The 21858-nt window shown below is 40.7% G+C and overlaps 1 protein-coding gene and 1 long non-coding RNA gene across 5 annotated transcripts in view; one reads left to right on the top strand and one right to left on the bottom strand.

Annotated features, from left to right (window-relative positions):
- The first annotated feature begins 157 nt into the window (after window positions 1–157).
- Window positions 158–21845, top strand: LOC124295028. Of its 2 annotated transcripts, none has more exons than XR_006904933.1 (2): window positions 158–285; window positions 21376–21845. It is a non-coding gene; the product is annotated as an uncharacterized LOC124295028 (long non-coding RNA). The 2 variants fall into 2 exon arrangements; XR_006904932.1 differs by lacking the exon at window positions 158–285 and adding an exon at window positions 292–476.
- LOC107217949 (myocardin-related transcription factor A) overlaps window positions 18538–21858 on the bottom strand; it is a 169380-nt gene continuing 166059 nt past the window's right edge. For all 3 annotated transcript variants that reach the window (XM_046743048.1, XM_046743049.1, XM_015655672.2), the window contains one exon: window positions 18538–21638. In XM_046743048.1, the coding sequence (XP_046599004.1) occupies window positions 21297–21638 (342 nt within the window). In that variant the 3' untranslated portion in view covers window positions 18538–21296. The remainder of the gene's footprint in view (window positions 21639–21858) is intronic.

Genomic DNA, 21858 nt, shown 5'->3' with positions numbered 1-21858 from the left:
CACGCAAAAGTGGCGTATGCTCAACGAAACCGCTCTTAACCGCTGCGACAAGCCGACTGAAAGGAGCTTGTTTTATACGTCGCGTACGAAGATGTGTTGTGATACGCAAGATAAACATGTATGCTGATCGTGAGAGTTGAGATACCTTGTACGTCGAGTCGTCATTGTCTGCTGGGCCGTTTGAGTTAAAGCGAGGATTGATTGGCTGCGAGACATTGAAATGTATCTGGGCTTGTGATGACAGGCAACTTGATGACCTTCGTTCTCTCGTCCGTGAACGCTAGAGTGAGTTTCATGTATATTGTGATTACTTGATTATACGTCGTGCGGTTGACTGAAAACTGTGAGACCGTTGTGTTTTGTGTTGTTGGATTAGCTTGTGTAATGATTATTGAAACATACAAAACGACAGGACATGATAAAAACTAAATACGCATTTTGATAAGGTGGATTTAACAACTGCTTGCTGGCTAAAGGTAGGGTGCCAAAACGATATACGTTTACAAAGTGATAGGTGCTGGTTTTACCAAATATGGTTGAAAAGTTTGATTTTGATTGAAAAAAAAATATAATATGAATAAATAAAATAGTGGCCAAAACAACAATTTCTGTTAACCGATGGAAAGCCCTTCTTTGAGCTAATAGTATATTCCTGTCACCACATTATGGCCAAGTCGATTATTGTTTAATGCATGCATGGACGCATTTTATCCAAGAGGTGACATGAGTACAAATTTATCTGTGAAACTTGAGCAATGAAAGAATTCAGATATATTTGCTTGGTACATTTTTTTATGATGTTTTCGTATCATGTACGGAGATAGGCTGCATATGTGACTTTTCTTAGTAACTTGAATGACTTTTGATACAATGAAGGATCAAATCTTCGAAATATACATTCTCAGATGCAACCTTGAATATTATGGGAAATTTACTTTGCACTAGTCTTTCACCACCTCAACAATGCTAACCAAACAACCAGATCATCGAAACTTCTCGCGGAATTGAGTCAATCTCAGGACTCAATGAATGCATTTTGGCAATATTCAGAATCGGTCCACTTCAGCTGAAAAAATCCGGAGACCTCAATTTTTTATGGAGGAGTGTTGACTCTCAAAATTCATAAATATGGACCTTTCTGGACTAATCGGAAACCAGAAAAAGAGAATAAATCTCAAACAGACCGAGGTGCCAGCAGCAAAAATTTGACGAATAAATTTTCGTTTTTTGACTCTGACTTGTGGTCCGTTGATCGCAGCGTATTGGGACTGCGCCCAATCAATTTCTCTCGCGAAATTACGTCGTAATGCTGCGTCAAAGACTTTGTTCCAGCACTTTTCAAAATCGCAAAAATTTTCGCCGAAAATGGAGAGGGGTTAGCCTTACTTTTTTCTCATTTTTTGACCGAGAATTTTTGGTCTCAGATTCGATTAGTATGACCCTTTTTTGACTAATTGGACCCCCAGGAACTCGGAAAACGCAGCGAAAACTGCGTAGGATCCACAGGAGAAACATTATGGAGGAAAAAGCACCTGCTGAAAAATGTCGAAAACACAAGTTCTCGTTTTCTGGCTGTAAATTGACAGGCGTTGATCGCAGCGTATTAGGACTTCGCCCAATCGATTTCTCTCGCAAAATTACGTCGGTATAGTGCCTGAAAGAATTGATTCCATCGCTTTTCAGAATCGCGAAAATTTTCGCCAAAAATACAAAGGGGTTAACCTTCCTTTTTTTTTGACCGAAAAATTTTTCGTCTCAGAATTGATTCGTGCGACGCTTTCCCGACCAATTGGACCCCAAGGAACTCAGAAAACGCAGCGAAATGAGCGTGGAATCAACAGGAGAGAAATTGAGAAGAAATATACACCTGCTGAAAAATGTCGAAAATTCGGGTTTCCGTTTTTTGGCTGTAACTTTCGATGCGTTGATCGCAGCGTATTGGGACTGTGCCCAATCGATTTCTCTCGCAAAATTACGTCGGAACAGTGCCACAATTAATTTATTCTAGCACGTTTGAAAATCGCGAAAATTTTCGCCAAAAATACAAAGGGGTTAACCTTCCTTTTTTTTTGACCAAAAAATTTTTCGTCTCCGAATTGATTCGTATGACTCTTTTCCGACCAATTGGACCCCAAGGAACTCAGAAAACGCACCAAAAGGAGCGTGGAATCAACAGGAGAGAAATTGAGAAGAAATATACACCTGCTGAAAAATGTCGAATATTCAGGTTTTCGTTTTTCGGCTGTAACTTTCGATGCGTTGATCGCAGCGTATTGGGACTGCGCCCAATCGATTTCTCTCGTAAAATTACGTCGGAATAGTGCCTGAAAGAACTGATTCCAGCACTTTTCAAAATCGCGAAAATTTTCGCCAAAAATACAAAGGGGTTAACCTTCCTTTTTTTTTGACCAAAAAATTTTTCGTCTCCGAATTGATTCGTATGACTCTTTCCCGACCAATTGGACCCCAAGGAACTCAGAAAACGCACCAAAAGGAGCGTGGGATCAACGGGAGAGAAGATACGAGGAAAAAAGCACCTGCTGAAAAATGTCGAAAATTCAGGTTTTCGTTTTTCGGCTGTAACTTTCGATGCGTTGATCGCAGCGTATTGGGACTGCGCCCAATCGATTTCTCTCGTAAAATTACGTCGGAATAGTGCCTGAAAGAACTGATTCCAGCACTTTTCAAAATCGCGAAAATTTTCGCCAAAAATACAAAGGGGTTAACCTTACTTTTTTTTTGACCAAAAAATTTTTCGTCTCCGAATTGATTCGTATGACTGTTTCCCGACCAATTGGACCCCAAGGAACTCAGAAAACGCACCAAAAGGAGCGTGGGATCAACGGGAGAGAAGATACGAGGAAAAAAGCACCTGCTGAAAAATGTCGAAAATTCAGGTTTTCGTTTTTCGGCTGTAACTTTCGATGCGTTGATCGCAGCGTATTGGGACTGCGCCCAATCGATTTCTCTTGCAAAATTACGTCGGAATGGTGCCTGAGAGAACTGATTCCAGCACTTTTCAAAATCGCAAAAATTTTCGCCAAAAATACAAAGGGGTTAACCTTCCTTTTTTTTTGACCAAAAAATTTTTCGTCTCCGAATTGATTCGTATGACTATTTCCCGACCAATTGGACCCCAAGGAACTCAGAAAACGCAGCAAAAGGAGCGTGGGATCAACGGGAGAGAAGATACGAGGAAAAAAGCAGCTGCTGAAAAATGTCGAAAATTCAGGTTTTCGTTTTTCGGCTGTAACTTTCGACGCGTTGATCGCAGCGTATTGGGACTGCGCCCAATCGATTTCTCTTGCAAAATTACGTCGGAATGGTGCCTGAGAGAACTGATTCCAGCACTTTTCAAAATCGCGAAAATTTTCGCCAAAAATACAAAGGGGTTAACCTTCCTTTTTTTTTGACCAAAAAATTTTTCGTCTCAGAATTGATTCGTGCGACGCTTTCCCGACCAATTGGACCCCAAGGAACTCAGAAAACGCAGCGAAATGAGCGTGGAATCAACAGGAGAGAAATTGAGAAGAAATATACACCTGCTGAAAAATGTCGAAAATTCGGGTTTCCGTTTTTTGGCTGTAACTTTCGATGCGTTGATCGCAGCGTATTGGGACTGTGCCCAATCGATTTCTCTCGCAAAATTACGTCGGAACAGTGCCACAATTAATTTATTCTAGCACTTTTGAAAATCGCGAAAATTTTCGTCAAAAATACAAAGGGGTTAACCTTACTTTTTTTTTGACCAAAAAATTTTTCGTCTCCGAATTGATTCGTATGACTCTTTCCCGACCAATTGGACCCCAAGGAACTCAGAAAACGCAGCAAAAGGAGCGTGGGATCAACGGGAGAGAAGATACGAGGAAAAAAGCACCTGCTGAAAAATGTCGAAAATTCAGGTTTTCGTTTTTCGGCTGTAACCTTCGATGCGTTGATCGCAGCGTATTGGGACTGCGCCCGATCGATTTCTCTCGTAAAATTACGTCGGAATAGTGCCTGAAAGAACTGATTCCAGCACTTTTCAAAATCGCGAAAATTTTCGCCAAAAATACAAAGGGGTTAACCTTCCTTTTTTTTTGACCAAAAAATTTTTCGTCTCCGAATTGATTCGTATGACTATTTCCCGACCAATTGGACCCCAAGGAACTCAGAAAACGCAGCAAAAGGAGCGTGGGATCAACGGGAGAGAAGATACGAGGAAAAAAGCAGCTGCTGAAAAATGTCGAAAATTCAGGTTTTCGTTTTTCGGCTGTAACTTTCGATGCGTTGATCGCAGCGTATTGGGACTGCGCCCAATCGATTTCTCTTGCCAAATTACGTCGGAATGGTGCCTGAGAGAACTGATTCCAGCACTTTTGAAAATCGCGAAAATTTTCGCCAAAAATACAAAGGGGTTAACCTTCCTTTTTTTTTGACCAAAAAATTTTTCGTCTCCGAATTGATTCGTATGACTCTTTCCCGACCAATTGGACCCCAAGGAACTCAGAAAACGCAGCGAAATGAGCGTGGGATCAACGGGAGAGAAGATACGAGGAAAAAAGCACCTGCTGAAAAATGTCGAAAATTCAGGTTTTCGTTTTTCGGCTGTAACTTTCGATGCGTTGATCGCAGCGTATTGGGACTGCGCCCAATCGATTTCTCTCGTAAAATTACGTCGGAATAGTGCCTGAACGAACTGATTCCAGCACTTTTCAGAATCGCGAAAATTTTCGCCAAAAATACAAAGGGGTTAACCTTCCTTTTTTTTTGACCAAATAATTTTTCGTCTCCGAATTGATTCGTATGACTATTTCCCGACCAATTGGACCCCAAGGAACTCAGAAAACGCAGCAAAAGGAGCGTGGGATCAACGGGAGAGAAGATACGAGGAAAAAAGCAGCTGCTGAAAAATGTCGAAAATTCAGGTTTTCGTTTTTCGGCTGTAACTTTCGATGCGTTGATCGCAGCGTATTGGGACTGCGCCCAATCGATTTCTCTTGCCAAATTACGTCGGAATGGTGCCTGAGAGAACTGATTCCAGCACTTTTGAAAATCGCGAAAATTTTCGCCAAAAATACAAAGGGGTTAACCTTCCTTTTTTTTTGACCAAAAAATTTTTCGTCTCCGAATTGATTCGTATGACTATTTCCCGACCAATTGGACCCCAAGGAACTCAGAAAACGCAGCAAAAGGAGCGTGGGATCAACGGGAGAGAAGATACGAGGAAAAAAGCACCTGCTGAAAAATGTCGGAAATTCAGGTTTTCGTTTTTCGGCTGTAACTTTCGATGCGTTGATCGCAGCGTATTGGGACTGCGCCCAATCGATTTCTCTCGTGAAATTACGTCGGAATAGTGTCTGAAAGAACTGATTCCAGCACTTTTCAAAATCGCGAAAATTTTCGCCAAAAATACAAAGGGGTTAACCTTCCTTTTTTTTTGACCAAAAAATTTTTCGTCTCCGAATTGATTCGTATGACTCTTTCCCGACCAATTGGACCCCAAGGAACTCAGAAAACGCAGCGAAAAAAGCGTGGGATCAACAGGAGAGAAATTGGGAAGAAAAATACACCTGCTGAAAAATGTCGAAAATTCGGGTTTCCGTTTTTCGGCTGTAACTTTCGATGCGTTGATCGCAGCGTATTGGGACTGTGCCCAATCGATTTCTCTCGCAAAATTACGTCGGAACAGTGCCACAATTAATTTATTCTAGCACTTTTGAAAATCGCGAAAATTTTCGCCAAAAATACAAAGGGGTTAACCTTCCTTTTTTTTTGACCAAAAAATTTTTCGTCTCCGAATTGATTCGTATGACTCTTTCCCGACCAATTGGACCCCAAGGAACTCAGAAAACGCAGCAAAAGGAGCGTGGGATCAACGGGAGAGAAGATACGAGGAAAAAAGCACCTGCTGAAAAATGTCGAAAATTCAGGTTTTCGTTTTTCGGCTGTAACTTTCGATGCGTCGATCGCAGCGTATTGGGACTGCGCCCAATCGATTTCTCTCGTAAAATTACGTCGGAATAGTGCCTGAAAGAACTGATTCCAGCACTTTCGAAAATCGCGAAAATTTTCGCCAAAAATGCAAAGGAGTTAACCTTCCTTTTTTTTTGACCAAAAAATTTTTCGTCTCCGAATTGATTCGTATGACTATTTCCCGACCAATTGGACCCCAAGGAACTCAGAAAACGCAGCAAAAGGAGCGTGGGATCAACGGGAGAGAAGATACGAGGAAAAAAGCACCTGCTGAAAAATGTCGGAAATTCAGGTTTTCGTTTTTCGGCTGTAACTTTCGATGCGTTGATCGCAGCGTATTGGGACTGCGCCCAATCGATTTCTCTCGTGAAATTACGTCGGAATAGTGTCTGAAAGAACTGATTCCAGCACTTTTCAAAATCGCGAAAATTTTCGCCAAAAATACAAAGGGGTTAACCTTCCTTTTTTTTTGACCAAAAAATTTTTCGTCTCCGAATTGATTCGTATGACACTTTCCCGAGCAATTGAACCCCAAGGAACTCAGAAAACGCAGCAAAAGGAGCGTGGGATCAACGGGAGAGAAGATACGAGGAAAAAAGCAGCTGCTGAAAAATGTCGAAAATTCAGGTTTTCGTTTTTCGGCTGTAACTTTCGATGCGTTGATCGCAGCGTATTGGGACTGCGCCCAATCGATTTCTCTTGCAAAATTACGTCGGAATGGTGCCTGAGAGAACTGATTCCAGCACTTTTCAAAATCGCGAAAATTTTCGCCAAAAATACAAAGGGGTTAACCTTCCTTTTTTTTTGACCAAAAAATTTTTCGTCTCAGAATTGATTCGTGCGACGCTTTCCCGACCAATTGGACCCCAAGGAACTCAGAAAACGCAGCGAAATGAGCGTGGAATCAACAGGAGAGAAATTGAGAAGAAATATACACCTGCTGAAAAATGTCGAAAATTCGGGTTTCCGTTTTTTGGCTGTAACTTTCGATGCGTTAATCGCAGCGTATTGGGACTGTGCCCAATCGATTTCTCTCGCAAAATTACGTCGGAACAGTGCCACAATTAATTTATTCTAGCACTTTTGAAAATCGCGAAAATTTTCGCCAAAAATACAAAGGGGTTAACCTTACTTTTTTTTTGACCAAAAAATTTTTCGTCTCCGAATTGATTCGTATGACTGTTTCCCGACCAATTGGACCCCAAGGAACTCAGAAAACGCACCAAAAGGAGCGTGAGATCAACGGGAGAGAAGATACGAGGAAAAAAGCACCTGCTGAAAAATGTCGAAAATTCAGGTTTTCGTTTTTCGGCTGTAACTTTCGATGCGTTGATCGCAGCGTATTGGGACTGCGCCCAATCGATTTCTCTCGTAAAATTACGTCGGAATAGTGCCTGAAAGAACTGATTCCAGCACTTTTCAAAATCGCGAAAATTTTCGCCAAAAATACAAAGGGGTTAACCTTCCTTTTTTTTTGACCAAAAAATTTTTCGTCTCCGAATTGATTCGTATGACTATTTCCCGACCAATTGGACCCCAAGGAACTCAGAAAACGCAGCAAAAGGAGCGTGGGATCAACGGGAGAGAAGATACGAGGAAAAAAGCAGCTGCTGAAAAATGTCGAAAATTCAGGTTTTCGTTTTTCGGCTGTAACTTTCGATGCGTTGATCGCAGCGTATTGGGACTGCGCCCAATCGATTTCTCTCGTAAAATTACGTCGGAATAGTGCCTGAACGAACTGATTCCAGCACTTTTCAGAATCGCGAAAATTTTCGCCAAAAATACAAAGGGGTTAACCTTCCTTTTTTTTTGACCAAATAATTTTTCGTCTCCGAATTGATTCGTATGACTATTTCCCGACCAATTGGACCCCAAGGAACTCAGAAAACGCAGCAAAAGGAGCGTGGGATCAACGGGAGAGAAGATACGAGGAAAAAAGCAGCTGCTGAAAAATGTCGAAAATTCAGGTTTTCGTTTTTCGGCTGTAACTTTCGATGCGTTGATCGCAGCGTATTGGGACTGCGCCCAATCGATTTCTCTTGCCAAATTACGTCGGAATGGTGCCTGAGAGAACTGATTCCAGCACTTTTGAAAATCGCGAAAATTTTCGCCAAAAATACAAAGGGGTTAACCTTCCTTTTTTTTTGACCAAAAAATTTTTCGTCTCCGAATTGATTCGTATGACTATTTCCCGACCAATTGGACCCCAAGGAACTCAGAAAACGCAGCAAAAGGAGCGTGGGATCAACGGGAGAGAAGATACGAGGAAAAAAGCACCTGCTGAAAAATGTCGGAAATTCAGGTTTTCGTTTTTCGGCTGTAACTTTCGATGCGTTGATCGCAGCGTATTGGGACTGCGCCCAATCGATTTCTCTCGTGAAATTACGTCGGAATAGTGTCTGAAAGAACTGATTCCAGCACTTTTCAAAATCGCGAAAATTTTCGCCAAAAATACAAAGGGGTTAACCTTCCTTTTTTTTTGACCAAAAAATTTTTCGTCTCCGAATTGATTCGTATGACTCTTTCCCGACCAATTGGACCCCAAGGAACTCAGAAAACGCAGCGAAAAAAGCGTGGGATCAACAGGAGAGAAATTGGGAAGAAAAATACACCTGCTGAAAAATGTCGAAAATTCGGGTTTCCGTTTTTCGGCTGTAACTTTCGATGCGTTGATCGCAGCGTATTGGGACTGTGCCCAATCGATTTCTCTCGCAAAATTACGTCGGAACAGTGCCACAATTAATTTATTCTAGCACTTTTGAAAATCGCGATAATTTTCGCCAAAAATACAAAGGGGTTAACCTTCCTTTTTTTTTGACCAAAAAATTTTTCGTCTCCGAATTGATTCGTATGACTCTTTCCCGACCAATTGGACCCCAAGGAACTCAGAAAACGCACCAAAAGGAGCGTGGGATCAACGGGAGAGAAGATACGAGGAAAAAAGCACCTGCTGAAAAATGTCGAAAATTCAGGTTTTCGTTTTTCGGCTGTAACTTTCGATGCGTTGATCGCAGCGTATTGGGACTGCGCCCAATCGATTTCTCTCGTAAAATTACGTCGGAATAGTGCCTGAAAGAACTGATTCCAGCACTTTTCAAAATCGCGAAAATTTTCGCCAAAAATACAAAGGGGTTAACCTTACTTTTTTTTTGACCAAAAAATTTTTCGTCTCCGAATTGATTCGTATGACTGTTTCCCGACCAATTGGACCCCAAGGAACTCAGAAAACGCACCAAAAGGAGCGTGGGATCAACGGGAGAGAAGATACGAGGAAAAAAGCACCTGCTGAAAAATGTCGAAAATTCAGGTTTTCGTTTTTCGGCTGTAACTTTCGATGCGTTGATCGCAGCGTATTGGGACTGCGCCCAATCGATTTCTCTTGCAAAATTACGTCGGAATGGTGCCTGAGAGAACTGATTCCAGCACTTTTCAAAATCGCAAAAATTTTCGCCAAAAATACAAAGGGGTTAACCTTCCTTTTTTTTTGACCAAAAAATTTTTCGTCTCCGAATTGATTCGTATGACTATTTCCCGACCAATTGGACCCCAAGGAACTCAGAAAACGCAGCAAAAGGAGCGTGGGATCAACGGGAGAGAAGATACGAGGAAAAAAGCAGCTGCTGAAAAATGTCGAAAATTCAGGTTTTCGTTTTTCGGCTGTAACTTTCGACGCGTTGATCGCAGCGTATTGGGACTGCGCCCAATCGATTTCTCTTGCAAAATTACGTCGGAATGGTGCCTGAGAGAACTGATTCCAGCACTTTTCAAAATCGCGAAAATTTTCGCCAAAAATACAAAGGGGTTAACCTTCCTTTTTTTTTGACCAAAAAATTTTTCGTCTCAGAATTGATTCGTGCGACGCTTTCCCGACCAATTGGACCCCAAGGAACTCAGAAAACGCAGCGAAATGAGCGTGGAATCAACAGGAGAGAAATTGAGAAGAAATATACACCTGCTGAAAAATGTCGAAAATTCGGGTTTCCGTTTTTTGGCTGTAACTTTCGATGCGTTGATCGCAGCGTATTGGGACTGTGCCCAATCGATTTCTCTCGCAAAATTACGTCGGAACAGTGCCACAATTAATTTATTCTAGCACTTTTGAAAATCGCGAAAATTTTCGTCAAAAATACAAAGGGGTTAACCTTACTTTTTTTTTGACCAAAAAATTTTTCGTCTCCGAATTGATTCGTATGACTCTTTCCCGACCAATTGGACCCCAAGGAACTCAGAAAACGCAGCAAAAGGAGCGTGGGATCAACGGGAGAGAAGATACGAGGAAAAAAGCACCTGCTGAAAAATGTCGAAAATTCAGGTTTTCGTTTTTCGGCTGTAACCTTCGATGCGTTGATCGCAGCGTATTGGGACTGCGCCCGATCGATTTCTCTCGTAAAATTACGTCGGAATAGTGCCTGAAAGAACTGATTCCAGCACTTTTCAAAATCGCGAAAATTTTCGCCAAAAATACAAAGGGGTTAACCTTCCTTTTTTTTTGACCAAAAAATTTTTCGTCTCCGAATTGATTCGTATGACTATTTCCCGACCAATTGGACCCCAAGGAACTCAGAAAACGCAGCAAAAGGAGCGTGGGATCAACGGGAGAGAAGATACGAGGAAAAAAGCAGCTGCTGAAAAATGTCGAAAATTCAGGTTTTCGTTTTTCGGCTGTAACTTTCGATGCGTTGATCGCAGCGTATTGGGACTGCGCCCAATCGATTTCTCTTGCCAAATTACGTCGGAATGGTGCCTGAGAGAACTGATTCCAGCACTTTTGAAAATCGCGAAAATTTTCGCCAAAAATACAAAGGGGTTAACCTTCCTTTTTTTTTGACCAAATAATTTTTCGTCTCCGAATTGATTCGTATGACTATTTCCCGACCAATTGGACCCCAAGGAACTCAGAAAACGCAGCAAAAGGAGCGTGGGATCAACGGGAGAGAAGATACGAGGAAAAAAGCAGCTGCTGAAAAATGTCGAAAATTCAGGTTTTCGTTTTTCGGCTGTAACTTTCGATGCGTTGATCGCAGCGTATTGGGACTGCGCCCAATCGATTTCTCTTGCCAAATTACGTCGGAATGGTGCCTGAGAGAACTGATTCCAGCACTTTTGAAAATCGCGAAAATTTTCGCCAAAAATACAAAGGGGTTAACCTTCCTTTTTTTTTGACCAAAAAATTTTTCGTCTCCGAATTGATTCGTATGACTATTTCCCGACCAATTGGACCCCAAGGAACTCAGAAAACGCAGCAAAAGGAGCGTGGGATCAACGGGAGAGAAGATACGAGGAAAAAAGCACCTGCTGAAAAATGTCGGAAATTCAGGTTTTCGTTTTTCGGCTGTAACTTTCGATGCGTTGATCGCAGCGTATTGGGACTGCGCCCAATCGATTTCTCTCGTGAAATTACGTCGGAATAGTGTCTGAAAGAACTGATTCCAGCACTTTTCAAAATCGCGAAAATTTTCGCCAAAAATACAAAGGGGTTAACCTTCCTTTTTTTTTGACCAAAAAATTTTTCGTCTCCGAATTGATTCGTATGACTCTTTCCCGACCAATTGGACCCCAAGGAACTCAGAAAACGCAGCGAAAAAAGCGTGGGATCAACAGGAGAGAAATTGGGAAGAAAAATACACCTGCTGAAAAATGTCGAAAATTCGGGTTTCCGTTTTTCGGCTGTAACTTTCGATGCGTTGATCGCAGCGTATTGGGACTGTGCCCAATCGATTTCTCTCGCAAAATTACGTCGGAACAGTGCCACAATTAATTTATTCTAGCACTTTTGAAAATCGCGAAAATTTTCGCCAAAAATACAAAGGGGTTAACCTTCCTTTTTTTTTGACCAAAAAATTTTTCGTCTCCGAATTGATTCGTATGACTCTTTCCCGACCAATTGGACCCCAAGGAACTCAGAAAACGCAGCAAAAGGAGCGTGGGATCAACGGGAGAGAAGATACGAGGAAAAAAGCACCTGCTGAAAAATGTCGAAAATTCAGGTTTTCGTTTTTCGGCTGTAACTTTCGATGCGTCGATCGCAGCGTATTGGGACTGCGCCCAATCGATTTCTCTCGTAAAATTACGTCGGAATAGTGCCTGAAAGAACTGATTCCAGCACTTTCGAAAATCGCGAAAATTTTCGCCAAAAATGCAAAGGAGTTAACCTTCCTTTTTTTTTGACCAAAAAATTTTTCGTCTCCGAATTGATTCGTATGACTATTTCCCGACCAATTGGACCCCAAGGAACTCAGAAAACGCAGCAAAAGGAGCGTGGGATCAACGGGAGAGAAGATACGAGGAAAAAAGCACCTGCTGAAAAATGTCGGAAATTCAGGTTTTCGTTTTTCGGCTGTAACTTTCGATGCGTTGATCGCAGCGTATTGGGACTGCGCCCAATCGATTTCTCTCGTGAAATTACGTCGGAATAGTGTCTGAAAGAACTGATTCCAGCACTTTTCAAAATCGCGAAAATTTTCGCCAAAAATACAAAGGGGTTAACCTTCCTTTTTTTTTGACCAAAAAATTTTTCGTCTCCGAATTGATTCGTATGACTCTTTTCCGACCAATTGGACCCCAAGGAACTCAGAAAACGCACCAAAAGGAGCGTGGAATCAACAGGAGAGAAATTGAGAAGAAATATACACCTGCTGAAAAATGTCGAATATTCAGGTTTTCGTTTTTCGGCTGTAACTTTCGATGCGTTGATCGCAGCGTATTGGGACTGCGCCCAATCGATTTCTCTCGTAAAATTACGTCGGAATAGTGCCTGAAAGAACTGATTCCAGCACTTTTCAAAATCGCGAAAATTTTCGCCAAAAATACAAAGGGGTTAACCTTCCTTTTTTTTTGACCAAAAAATTTTTCGTCTCCGAATTGATTCGTATGACACTTTCCCGAGCAATTGAACCCCAAGGAACTCAGAAAACGCAGCAAAAGGAGCGTGGGATCAACGGGAGAGAAGATACGAGGAAAAAAGCAGCTGCTGAAAAATGTCGAAAATTCAGGTTTTCGTTTTTCGGCTGTAACTTTCGATGCGTTGATCGCAGCGTATTGGGACTGCGCCCAATCGATTTCTCTTGCAAAATTACGTCGGAATGGTGCCTGAGAGAACTGATTCCAGCACTTTTCAAAATCGCGAAAATTTTCGCCAAAAATACAAAGGGGTTAACCTTCCTTTTTTTTTGACCAAAAAATTTTTCGTCTCAGAATTGATTCGTGCGACGCTTTCCCGACCAATTGGACCCCAAGGAACTCAGAAAACGCAGCGAAATGAGCGTGGAATCAACAGGAGAGAAATTGAGAAGAAATATACACCTGCTGAAAAATGTCGAAAATTCGGGTTTCCGTTTTTTGGCTGTAACTTTCGATGCGTTAATCGCAGCGTATTGGGACTGTGCCCAATCGATTTCTCTCGCAAAATTACGTCGGAACAGTGCCACAATTAATTTATTCTAGCACTTTTGAAAATCGCGAAAATTTTCGCCAAAAATACAAAGGGGTTAACCTTACTTTTTTTTTGACCAAAAAATTTTTCGTCTCCGAATTGATTCGTATGACTGTTTCCCGACCAATTGGACCCCAAGGAACTCAGAAAACGCACCAAAAGGAGCGTGAGATCAACGGGAGAGAAGATACGAGGAAAAAAGCACCTGCTGAAAAATGTCGAAAATTCAGGTTTTCGTTTTTCGGCTGTAATTTTCGATGCGTTGATCGCAGCGTATTGGGACTGCGCCCAATCGATTTCTCTCGTAAAATTACGTCGGAATAGTGCCTGAAAGAACTGATTCCAGCACTTTTCAAAATCGCGAAAATTTTCGCCAAAAATACAAAGGGGTTAACCTTCCTTTTTTTTTGACCAAAAAATTTTTCGTCTCCGAATTGATTCGTATGACTATTTCCCGACCAATCGGACCCCAAGGAACTCAGAAAACGCAGCAAAAGGAGCGTGGGATCAACGGGAGAGAAGATACGAGGAAAAAAGCAGCTGCTGAAAAATGTCGAAAATTCAGGTTTTCGTTTTTCGGCTGTAACTTTCGATGCGTTGATCGCAGCGTATTGGGACTGCGCCCAATCGATTTCTCTTGCCAAATTACGTCGGAATGGTGCCTGAGAGAACTGATTCCAGCACTTTTGAAAATCGCGAAAATTTTCGCCAAAAATACAAAGGGTAACGTTAACCTTCCTTTTTTTTTGACCAAAAAATTTTTCGTCTCCGAATTGATTCGTATGACTATTTCCCGACCAATTGGACCCCAAGGAACTCAGAAAACGCAGCAAAAGGAGCGTGGGATCAACGGGAGAGAAGATACGAGGAAAAAAGCACCTGCTGAAAAATGTCGGAAATTCAGGTTTTCGTTTTTCGGCTGTAACTTTCGATGCGTTGATCGCAGCGTATTGGGACTGCGCCCAATCGATTTCTCTCGTAAAATTACGTCGGAATAGTGCCTGAAAGAACTGATTCAAGCACTTTTCGAAATCGCGAAAATTTTCGCCAAAAATACAAAGGGGTTAACCTTCCTTTTTTTTTGACCAAAAAATTTTTCGTCTCCGAATTGATTCGTATGACTATTTCCCGACCAATTGGACCCCAAGGAACTCAGAAAACGCACCAAAAGGAGCGTGGGATCAACGGGAGAGAAGATACGAGGAAAAAAGCACCTGCTGAAAAATGTCGAAAATTCAGGTTTTCGTTTTTCGGCTGTAACTTTCGATGCGTTGATCGCAGCGTATTGGGACTGCGCCCAATCGATTTCTCTCGTAAAATTACGTCGGAATAGCGCCTGAAAGAACTGATTCAAGCACTTTTCGAAATCGCGAAAATTTTCGCCAAAAATACAAAGGGGTTAACCTTCCTTTTTTTTTGACCAAAAAATTTTTCGTCTCCGAATTGATTCGTATGACTATTTCCCGACCAATTGGACCCCAAGGAACTCAGAAAACGCACCAAAAGGAGCGTGGGATCAACGGGAGAGAAGATACGAGGAAAAAAGCACCTGCTGAAAAATGTCGAAAATTCAGGTTTTCGTTTTTCGGCTGTAACTTTCGATGCGTTGATCGCAGCGTATTGGGACTGCGCCCAATCGATTTCTCTCGTAAAATTACGTCGGAATAGTGCCTGAAAGAACTGATTCCAGCACTTTTCAAAATCGCGAAAATTTTCGCCAAAAATACAAAGGGGTTAACCTTCCTTTTTTTTTGACCAAAAAATTTTTCGTCTCCGAATTGATTCGTATGACTCTTTCCCGAGCAATTGAACCCCAAGGAACTCAGAAAACGCAGCAAAAGGAGCGTGGGATCAACGGGAGAGAAGATACGAGGAAAAAAGCAGCTGCTGAAAAATGTCGAAAATTCAGGTTTTCGTTTTTCGGCTGTAACTTTCGATGCGTTGATCGCAGCGTATTGGGACTGCGCCCAATCGATTTCTCTTGCAAAATTACGTCGGAATGGTGCCTGAGAGAACTGATTCCAGCACTTTTCAAAATCGCGAAAATTTTCGCCAAAAATACAAAGGGGTTAACCTTCCTTTTTTTTTGACCAAAAAATTTTTCGTCTCCGAATTGATTCGTATGACTATTTCCCGACCAATTGGACCCCAAGGAACTCAGAAAACGCAGCAAAAGGAGCGTGGGATCAACGGGAGAGAAGATACGAGGAAAAAAGCAGCTGCTGAAAAATGTCGAAAATTCAGGTTTTCGTTTTTCGGCTGTAACTTTCGATGCGTTGACCGCAGCGTATTGGGACTGTGCCCGATCGATTTCTCTTGCAAAATTACGTCGGAACAGTGCCACAATTAATTTATTCTAGCACTTTTGAAAATCGCGAAAATTTTCGCCAAAAATACAAAGGGGTTAACCTTCCTTTTTTTTGACCAAAAAATTTTTCGTCTCCGAATTGATTCGTATGACTCTTTCCCGACCAATTGGACCCCAAGGAACTCAGAAAACGCACCAAAAGGAGCGTGGGATCAACGGGAGAGAAGATACGAGGAAAAAAGCACCTGCTGAAAAATGTCGAAAATTCAGGTTTTCGTTTTTCGGCTGTAACCTTCGATGCGTTGATCGCAGCGTATTGGGACTGCGCCCAATCGATTTCCCTCGTAAAATTACGTCGGAATAGTGCCTGAAAGAACTGATTCCAGCACTTTTCAAAATCGCGAAAATTTTCGCCAAAAATACAAAGGGGTTAACCTTCCTTTTTTTTTGACCAAAAAATTTTTCGTCTCCGAATTGATTCGTATGACTATTTCCCGACCAATTGGACCCCAAGGAACTCAGAAAACGCAGCAAAAGGAGCGTGGGATCAACGGGAGAGAAGATACGAGGAAAAAAGCAGCTGCTGAAAAATGTCGAAAATTCAGGTTTTCGTTTTTCGGCTGTAACTTTCGATGCGTTGATCGCAGCGTATTGGGACTGCGCCCAATCGATTTCTCTCGTAAAATTACGTCGGAATAGTGCCTGAAAGAACTGATTCCAGCACTTTTCAAAATCGCGAAAATTTTCGCCAAAAATACAAAGGGGTTAACCTTCCTTTTTTTTTGACCAAAAAATTTTTCGTCTCCGAATTGATTCGTATGACTATTTCCCGACCAATTGGACCCCAAGGAACTCAGAAAACGCAGCAAAAGGAGCGTGGGATCAACGGGAGAGAAGATACGAGGAAAAAAGCAGCTGCTGAAAAATGTCGAAAATTCAGGTTTTCGTTTTTCGGCTGTAACTTTCGATGCGTTGATCGCAGCGTATTGGGACTGCGCCCAATCGATTTCTCTCGTAAAATTACGTCGGAATAGTGCCTGAAAGAACTGATTCCAGCACTTTTCAAAATCGCGAAAATTTTCGCCAAAAATACAAAGGGGTTAACCTTCCTTTTTTTTTGACCAAAAAATTTTTCGTTCCAGAATTGATTCGTATGACTCTTTCCCGACCAATTGGACCCCAAGGAACTCAGAAAACGCAGCGAAATGAGCGTTGGATCAACAGGAGAGACATTACGGAGGAAAAAGCACCTGCTGAAAAATGTCGAAAACACAGGTTCTCGTTTTCTGGCTGTAACTTGAGAGGCGTTGATCACAGCGTATTGGGACTGCGCCCAATCGGTTTCTCTCGCAAAATTACGTCGGAATACTGCATCAAAGAATTTATTCCAGCACTTTTCAAAATTGCGAAAATTTTCGCCTTACTTTTTTTTCATTTTTCGACCGAAAATTTTTGGTCTCAGAATCGATTAGTATGACCCTTTTCTGATTAATTGGACCTCCAGGAAGTCGGAAAACGCAGCGAAAACTGCGTGGGATCAACAGGAGAGACATTACGGAGGAAAAAGCACCTGCTGAAAAATGTCGAAAACATAGGTTTTCGTTTTGTGGGCTCTAACTTTTCATACGTTGCCCGCAGCGTATCGGGACTGCGCTCAATCGTTTTCTCACGCAAAATTACGTCAGAATAGAGCATGGAAGAATTTATTCCACCACTTTACAATCTCGCGACAATTACATCTATACTGTGTCTTGAGGCTATATTGTCGGCATTGTAATGGTAATATGACTACGATCTGGGTAAGATAAGGAGCGAGTAATGTCGCAAGTACGTCCCCGAGCCGGTGTTCCTTCGATATAAGGCACTGATAGCCGACGCATCGCCTCTTTCGAACCTCCAACTTTGGAAATGTCACGAATTTCACCATGATGTTACCCGAACACATTTTCGAGACCAAAAATAATAGGAAAATGCAAAAAAACGAATCGATTTCTTAAAAAGTCTTGGATAGAAGCCCCCACCCGACGACTGAACCAGAACTACGAATTTTCTGAATGTTTCTTCTCTGTATTATGTGGCAACAGTCACGAATGCATTTCCTTCAAGAAGTACGTTCGGACAAAGTACGAAATACCGATTCATTCTCTCACACTCAAGAGAAATGGATTTCAGAATAGCCGTGCTATTGTTTTGGGAACGTGCTCTTTGTCTTAACTTAAAAATAATTCCTTCACGCCCTATCACCAGTAAGTGAGACTCAGGACTCAGAAGTTTTGCCGACAGGAGTAATAGAGTTTGATTTTCCGTTAACTAAAGATACACAAGTAATTCTGCTTGCTAAAACTTTTTTAACAGTAAGATCAGTTTCATTTGAATGGCAATTGGTTTAATATGAAAAATGAAATCTATTCAACGCCATCTACACTTAATCGGTATTTTTCGAGGTTTCGACATTATTCTGTAAAACAGGAGAGATGAAATCATAAGCGATTCTTCGCCGTGATTAAAATAAGATAAAATTTCAGAATGTCGTATGGAAAAATTTGTTACTAATGATTGTGTCGAAACGTCGACTTTTAACATACTTAGCACCTAGGCATGTAGAAGATAAATAAATGCTTGGATGTCGTGCATTGTATCTAGGCAAGAAATTTGGTGTAAGTGTGATTGAATATACAATGTATGGTAATTTTTAGCCAATATTTTTTATTTTATGTATACTCAAATGGAAGGCAATCGATAAATTTGCAACAAATAAAAATAAATAACACTCTCTCTAGCAATAATTACGATGTTACTTAAAATATCATTACAATAATTCAAATATTGCTTAACAAAACTGTTTTGCTCGCATGCTCATACAAAATATTATAATTCACAAAACGCTATGTTGAAACATTTTCTATGCTTGTTTTTTTTTTTTCATTTTTCTTAAACCACACATCTCACAACAGACTACCAGATTCGCACAGCCTAACAAATTGTAGATTACAAATCAATCATCAATAAATTGTTTAATGATTACGGCTAACATAATTACAATTTCCATAATAACATACAAAACCGTACTACACAATAGTCGTTTTATAACATATTATCTGTTTTTTGTTTGAATCTTAGTACATTCGGCCATTTCAAATGGCTGCACAATGCTTAATGCTAAAACAAAAAATCATATTACGTCTAGCGCATTTTTATGCGATTTTTTTATATTACATATTTTACAGAACAATAAACGCTTATTGTCATGGCAACGTGAGGTGATGAGTAATGAGGCGATGTCGATGTAGTGGCAAGGGTCGGTTTGGCACTTTCGGTTCCAAGGTTATACCACGTTCCATTGTAATTCTTTTATTTTGTTGGTTTCATCTCCAACTTCTGGACGAGATTTATTATTTAATAATATTTTACATCAATGCGTCAACATTTTGGGTTACATCTGACTTCTAATTTCTGATCAATTGGTTTCTTATTTTTGTTATAATTTTCTTCCGAAATTACACGAATAGATGTAAACCTTGTATTTTTGATTTCTCTAAACACAAGCATGTGAAATTGGTTCATTTCGTCACTTTGCCGGAACATGGCGTCCCTCTCCGCCTGAAGCCGCTGGGCTGACTGTATATGAATGTTTGGAATGTTGCTTTTGGCTGTTTCTTTGATATTGAGAATGTTTGCGTTAAGTTTTACCCAACGAGCTGTGCTTGATTAGAGCTCCCATTGAATTCCCAAAGCGCCACTGTTCGATTAGTTGTTTGCTTTAATGAACGGCAGATTACAAGGTTCAGCTGCCATCACCCAGAATGACGTTTAATAATACACAATCGTGTGTACATTACGTTGCTGTATTCAATTATCTTTGTAAAAGATATTTTTAGATTTTTTAAAAATATTACTAACGCATATTTCGCCAAATTTGGCTCTATGCACGCCTAATTAGTTAGTATTTAGTAGCACCGTAACTCACCTCAAACATACTTCATTATTCCCATATTTTTATCACATACACATTTATTCATTCATTCGATGGTTCACTCATTCATTCGGTCAGTCACTTATTCGATCGTTTGCATGATCACCAGACAGGCGACGCAACCCGATTTTCGCGTCGTGACGCCCATTTCTACCGGCGACTCTCTCGTTCGTTTGAGTTTGAAAACATGGAATGTCACAAAACGACAAAATACGAAAATACTAGCCACATCGCACTCTCGCAGGGGGGTTATTATTGGTTATAATATACGTATGTATTTCCTAACATCACATGCTCTGGCTTAGCAATACGTATCTGCACCTAAAAGCCATCATTAATCTTGGCTCACTGTATCATAATTACAGGAAAAAAAACAGGGAAGACGAAGGGAATGCCGGATTTTCATTTACTGACAGTGGTATTTTCTTTATAGTGATAAAGCATGATCGCTAGCCAAAATTTTGAAAAATAGGTAAATCCGTTTCTTTTGATTACAATGATTTTGATTTGACGTACTGAACAAAAATATTTGGAAATAATCCGCGGCATTGGCGCTGAAATAGATGGCTTTTGGCTACAGACAGATATGATTTATATATATTTTACATTATATTATAAGTATAATATTATATTAATTCTTTATATTATGCGGTTAGATTACGATTATGGTAAAGTTCAGACGACGCTATATTCAATATGTAGTTTTAGCACACACGCTATCTGCAGTTAAAACTCAAGCAGCACACGACGTAGGATAGTATAGAACTGGGTAGTAGAGCTAGCTAAAATGTTTTAAAGGACTCTTTGGAGAATTTTGGAATCATTGATGAACATTTCGTATGTCTATCAAAGTTCCATTGCGAACAGTTATCGAATAAGAACGTATTCATTCATTGCTCTTTCGTTACTGCTCTACTTCATGTTTCATTCGGTACCGTTTTAATATCTTTTTTTCTTGTCAAACTTGGTTCATTGCCATTGTCCAATCAGAGTCACAACTTTAATTACAAGATGTTTGTCTAAGTAGAAAACAACGTTTCTAATTTTGATAAAATCCAAAGATAAGGCTCTGTTGGTTGTAAATTACCTCGTTAACTTATAAATGGACTATTCGTACTTGTTTATTAAAAGTGATAAGTTCCAGTTAAGCTCTTCACGTGTTAAGTATACTTTTAGCTTAAGCTACACTAATTAATCAGGTATGCTCAGCGCATTTCATGTGAAAAGTTCGTTACGCAAAGTTTGGTTAAATTTACAGGGTGTTCTGGGTCATATCCCACTCGTCTACTAGCGTAACGCAAATATTTTTTTGTACCGATATATTTTCAGGTTTACTCTGGATCACACAATTTATTATCGAACATTTCAACCCCCCTCCAAATTGTCATCTCGCTTGTGGCTGATTCGAAATGTTTGCCGACAGCTTCACGGCGGAAATATGAAAATTAATAATAAATTAATCTTGCAAGGTCTAGACAGACGAGCGGACGCGCTAATCGTTCAAATGATTCGTTTTACGACAAACTTTCCGAAACGCGCTAGAATTTTAAAAGACATTTAGCCTTTTTTTTTGAGAGAATTGTTTACTTTTAAGTACACAAAGCCGATTCCCAGAGGCTGATTTCTTGCTAGGTAGCAAAGTCACCCTTATCCCAAGTCAACGAAAGATCAGCAGACATTTTGAAGTCAGAATCTTCCATGTTAAAGAGATCAAAGGGGTCCTGACTATTCGCAAACAATGGATCGTAGAGGTCGGGGGCTGAAGACTGAGCAGGTGGTGGTGTTGGCTGATGGATACTGGTTACCGGAGACTGTGGCATCAGGGAATCTAGCCAGTCCGGGTCGTCCATATCCATGGGCATGTCACCGATATCCATCAACTCCTGTGGAGTTTCCATTTTCACGCCGAGATCACAGTCCAGTGGTCCAAAATCCATCGGATCCAAAGTTTCCAGATCAAGACCCAATTCCTGAAGGAGAATCACATGACCAACCAATTTCAGAAAAGATTCGATAGTGAGTTTGAAAAATATTGTAGAACAGTTTTTCCCGAAAATATTAGGTCATTGAAAATAAAACAAATTATTGTTTCCACCTTGGCTTTACTACGGTTTGTAAATAAAATATTTCCATTCAACTGTGATATGTGGTTGAAATAAAAGATTGTTGGCAATTTTCAAATATTTTGTA

This window comes from Neodiprion lecontei, chromosome 6 (assembly GCF_021901455.1).
Source record: "Neodiprion lecontei isolate iyNeoLeco1 chromosome 6, iyNeoLeco1.1, whole genome shotgun sequence".
Classification (NCBI taxonomy): domain Eukaryota; kingdom Metazoa; phylum Arthropoda; class Insecta; order Hymenoptera; family Diprionidae; genus Neodiprion; species Neodiprion lecontei.
Note: the sequence above shows the minus strand (reverse complement) of the source record. Positions and strands in the feature narration are given on the sequence as shown.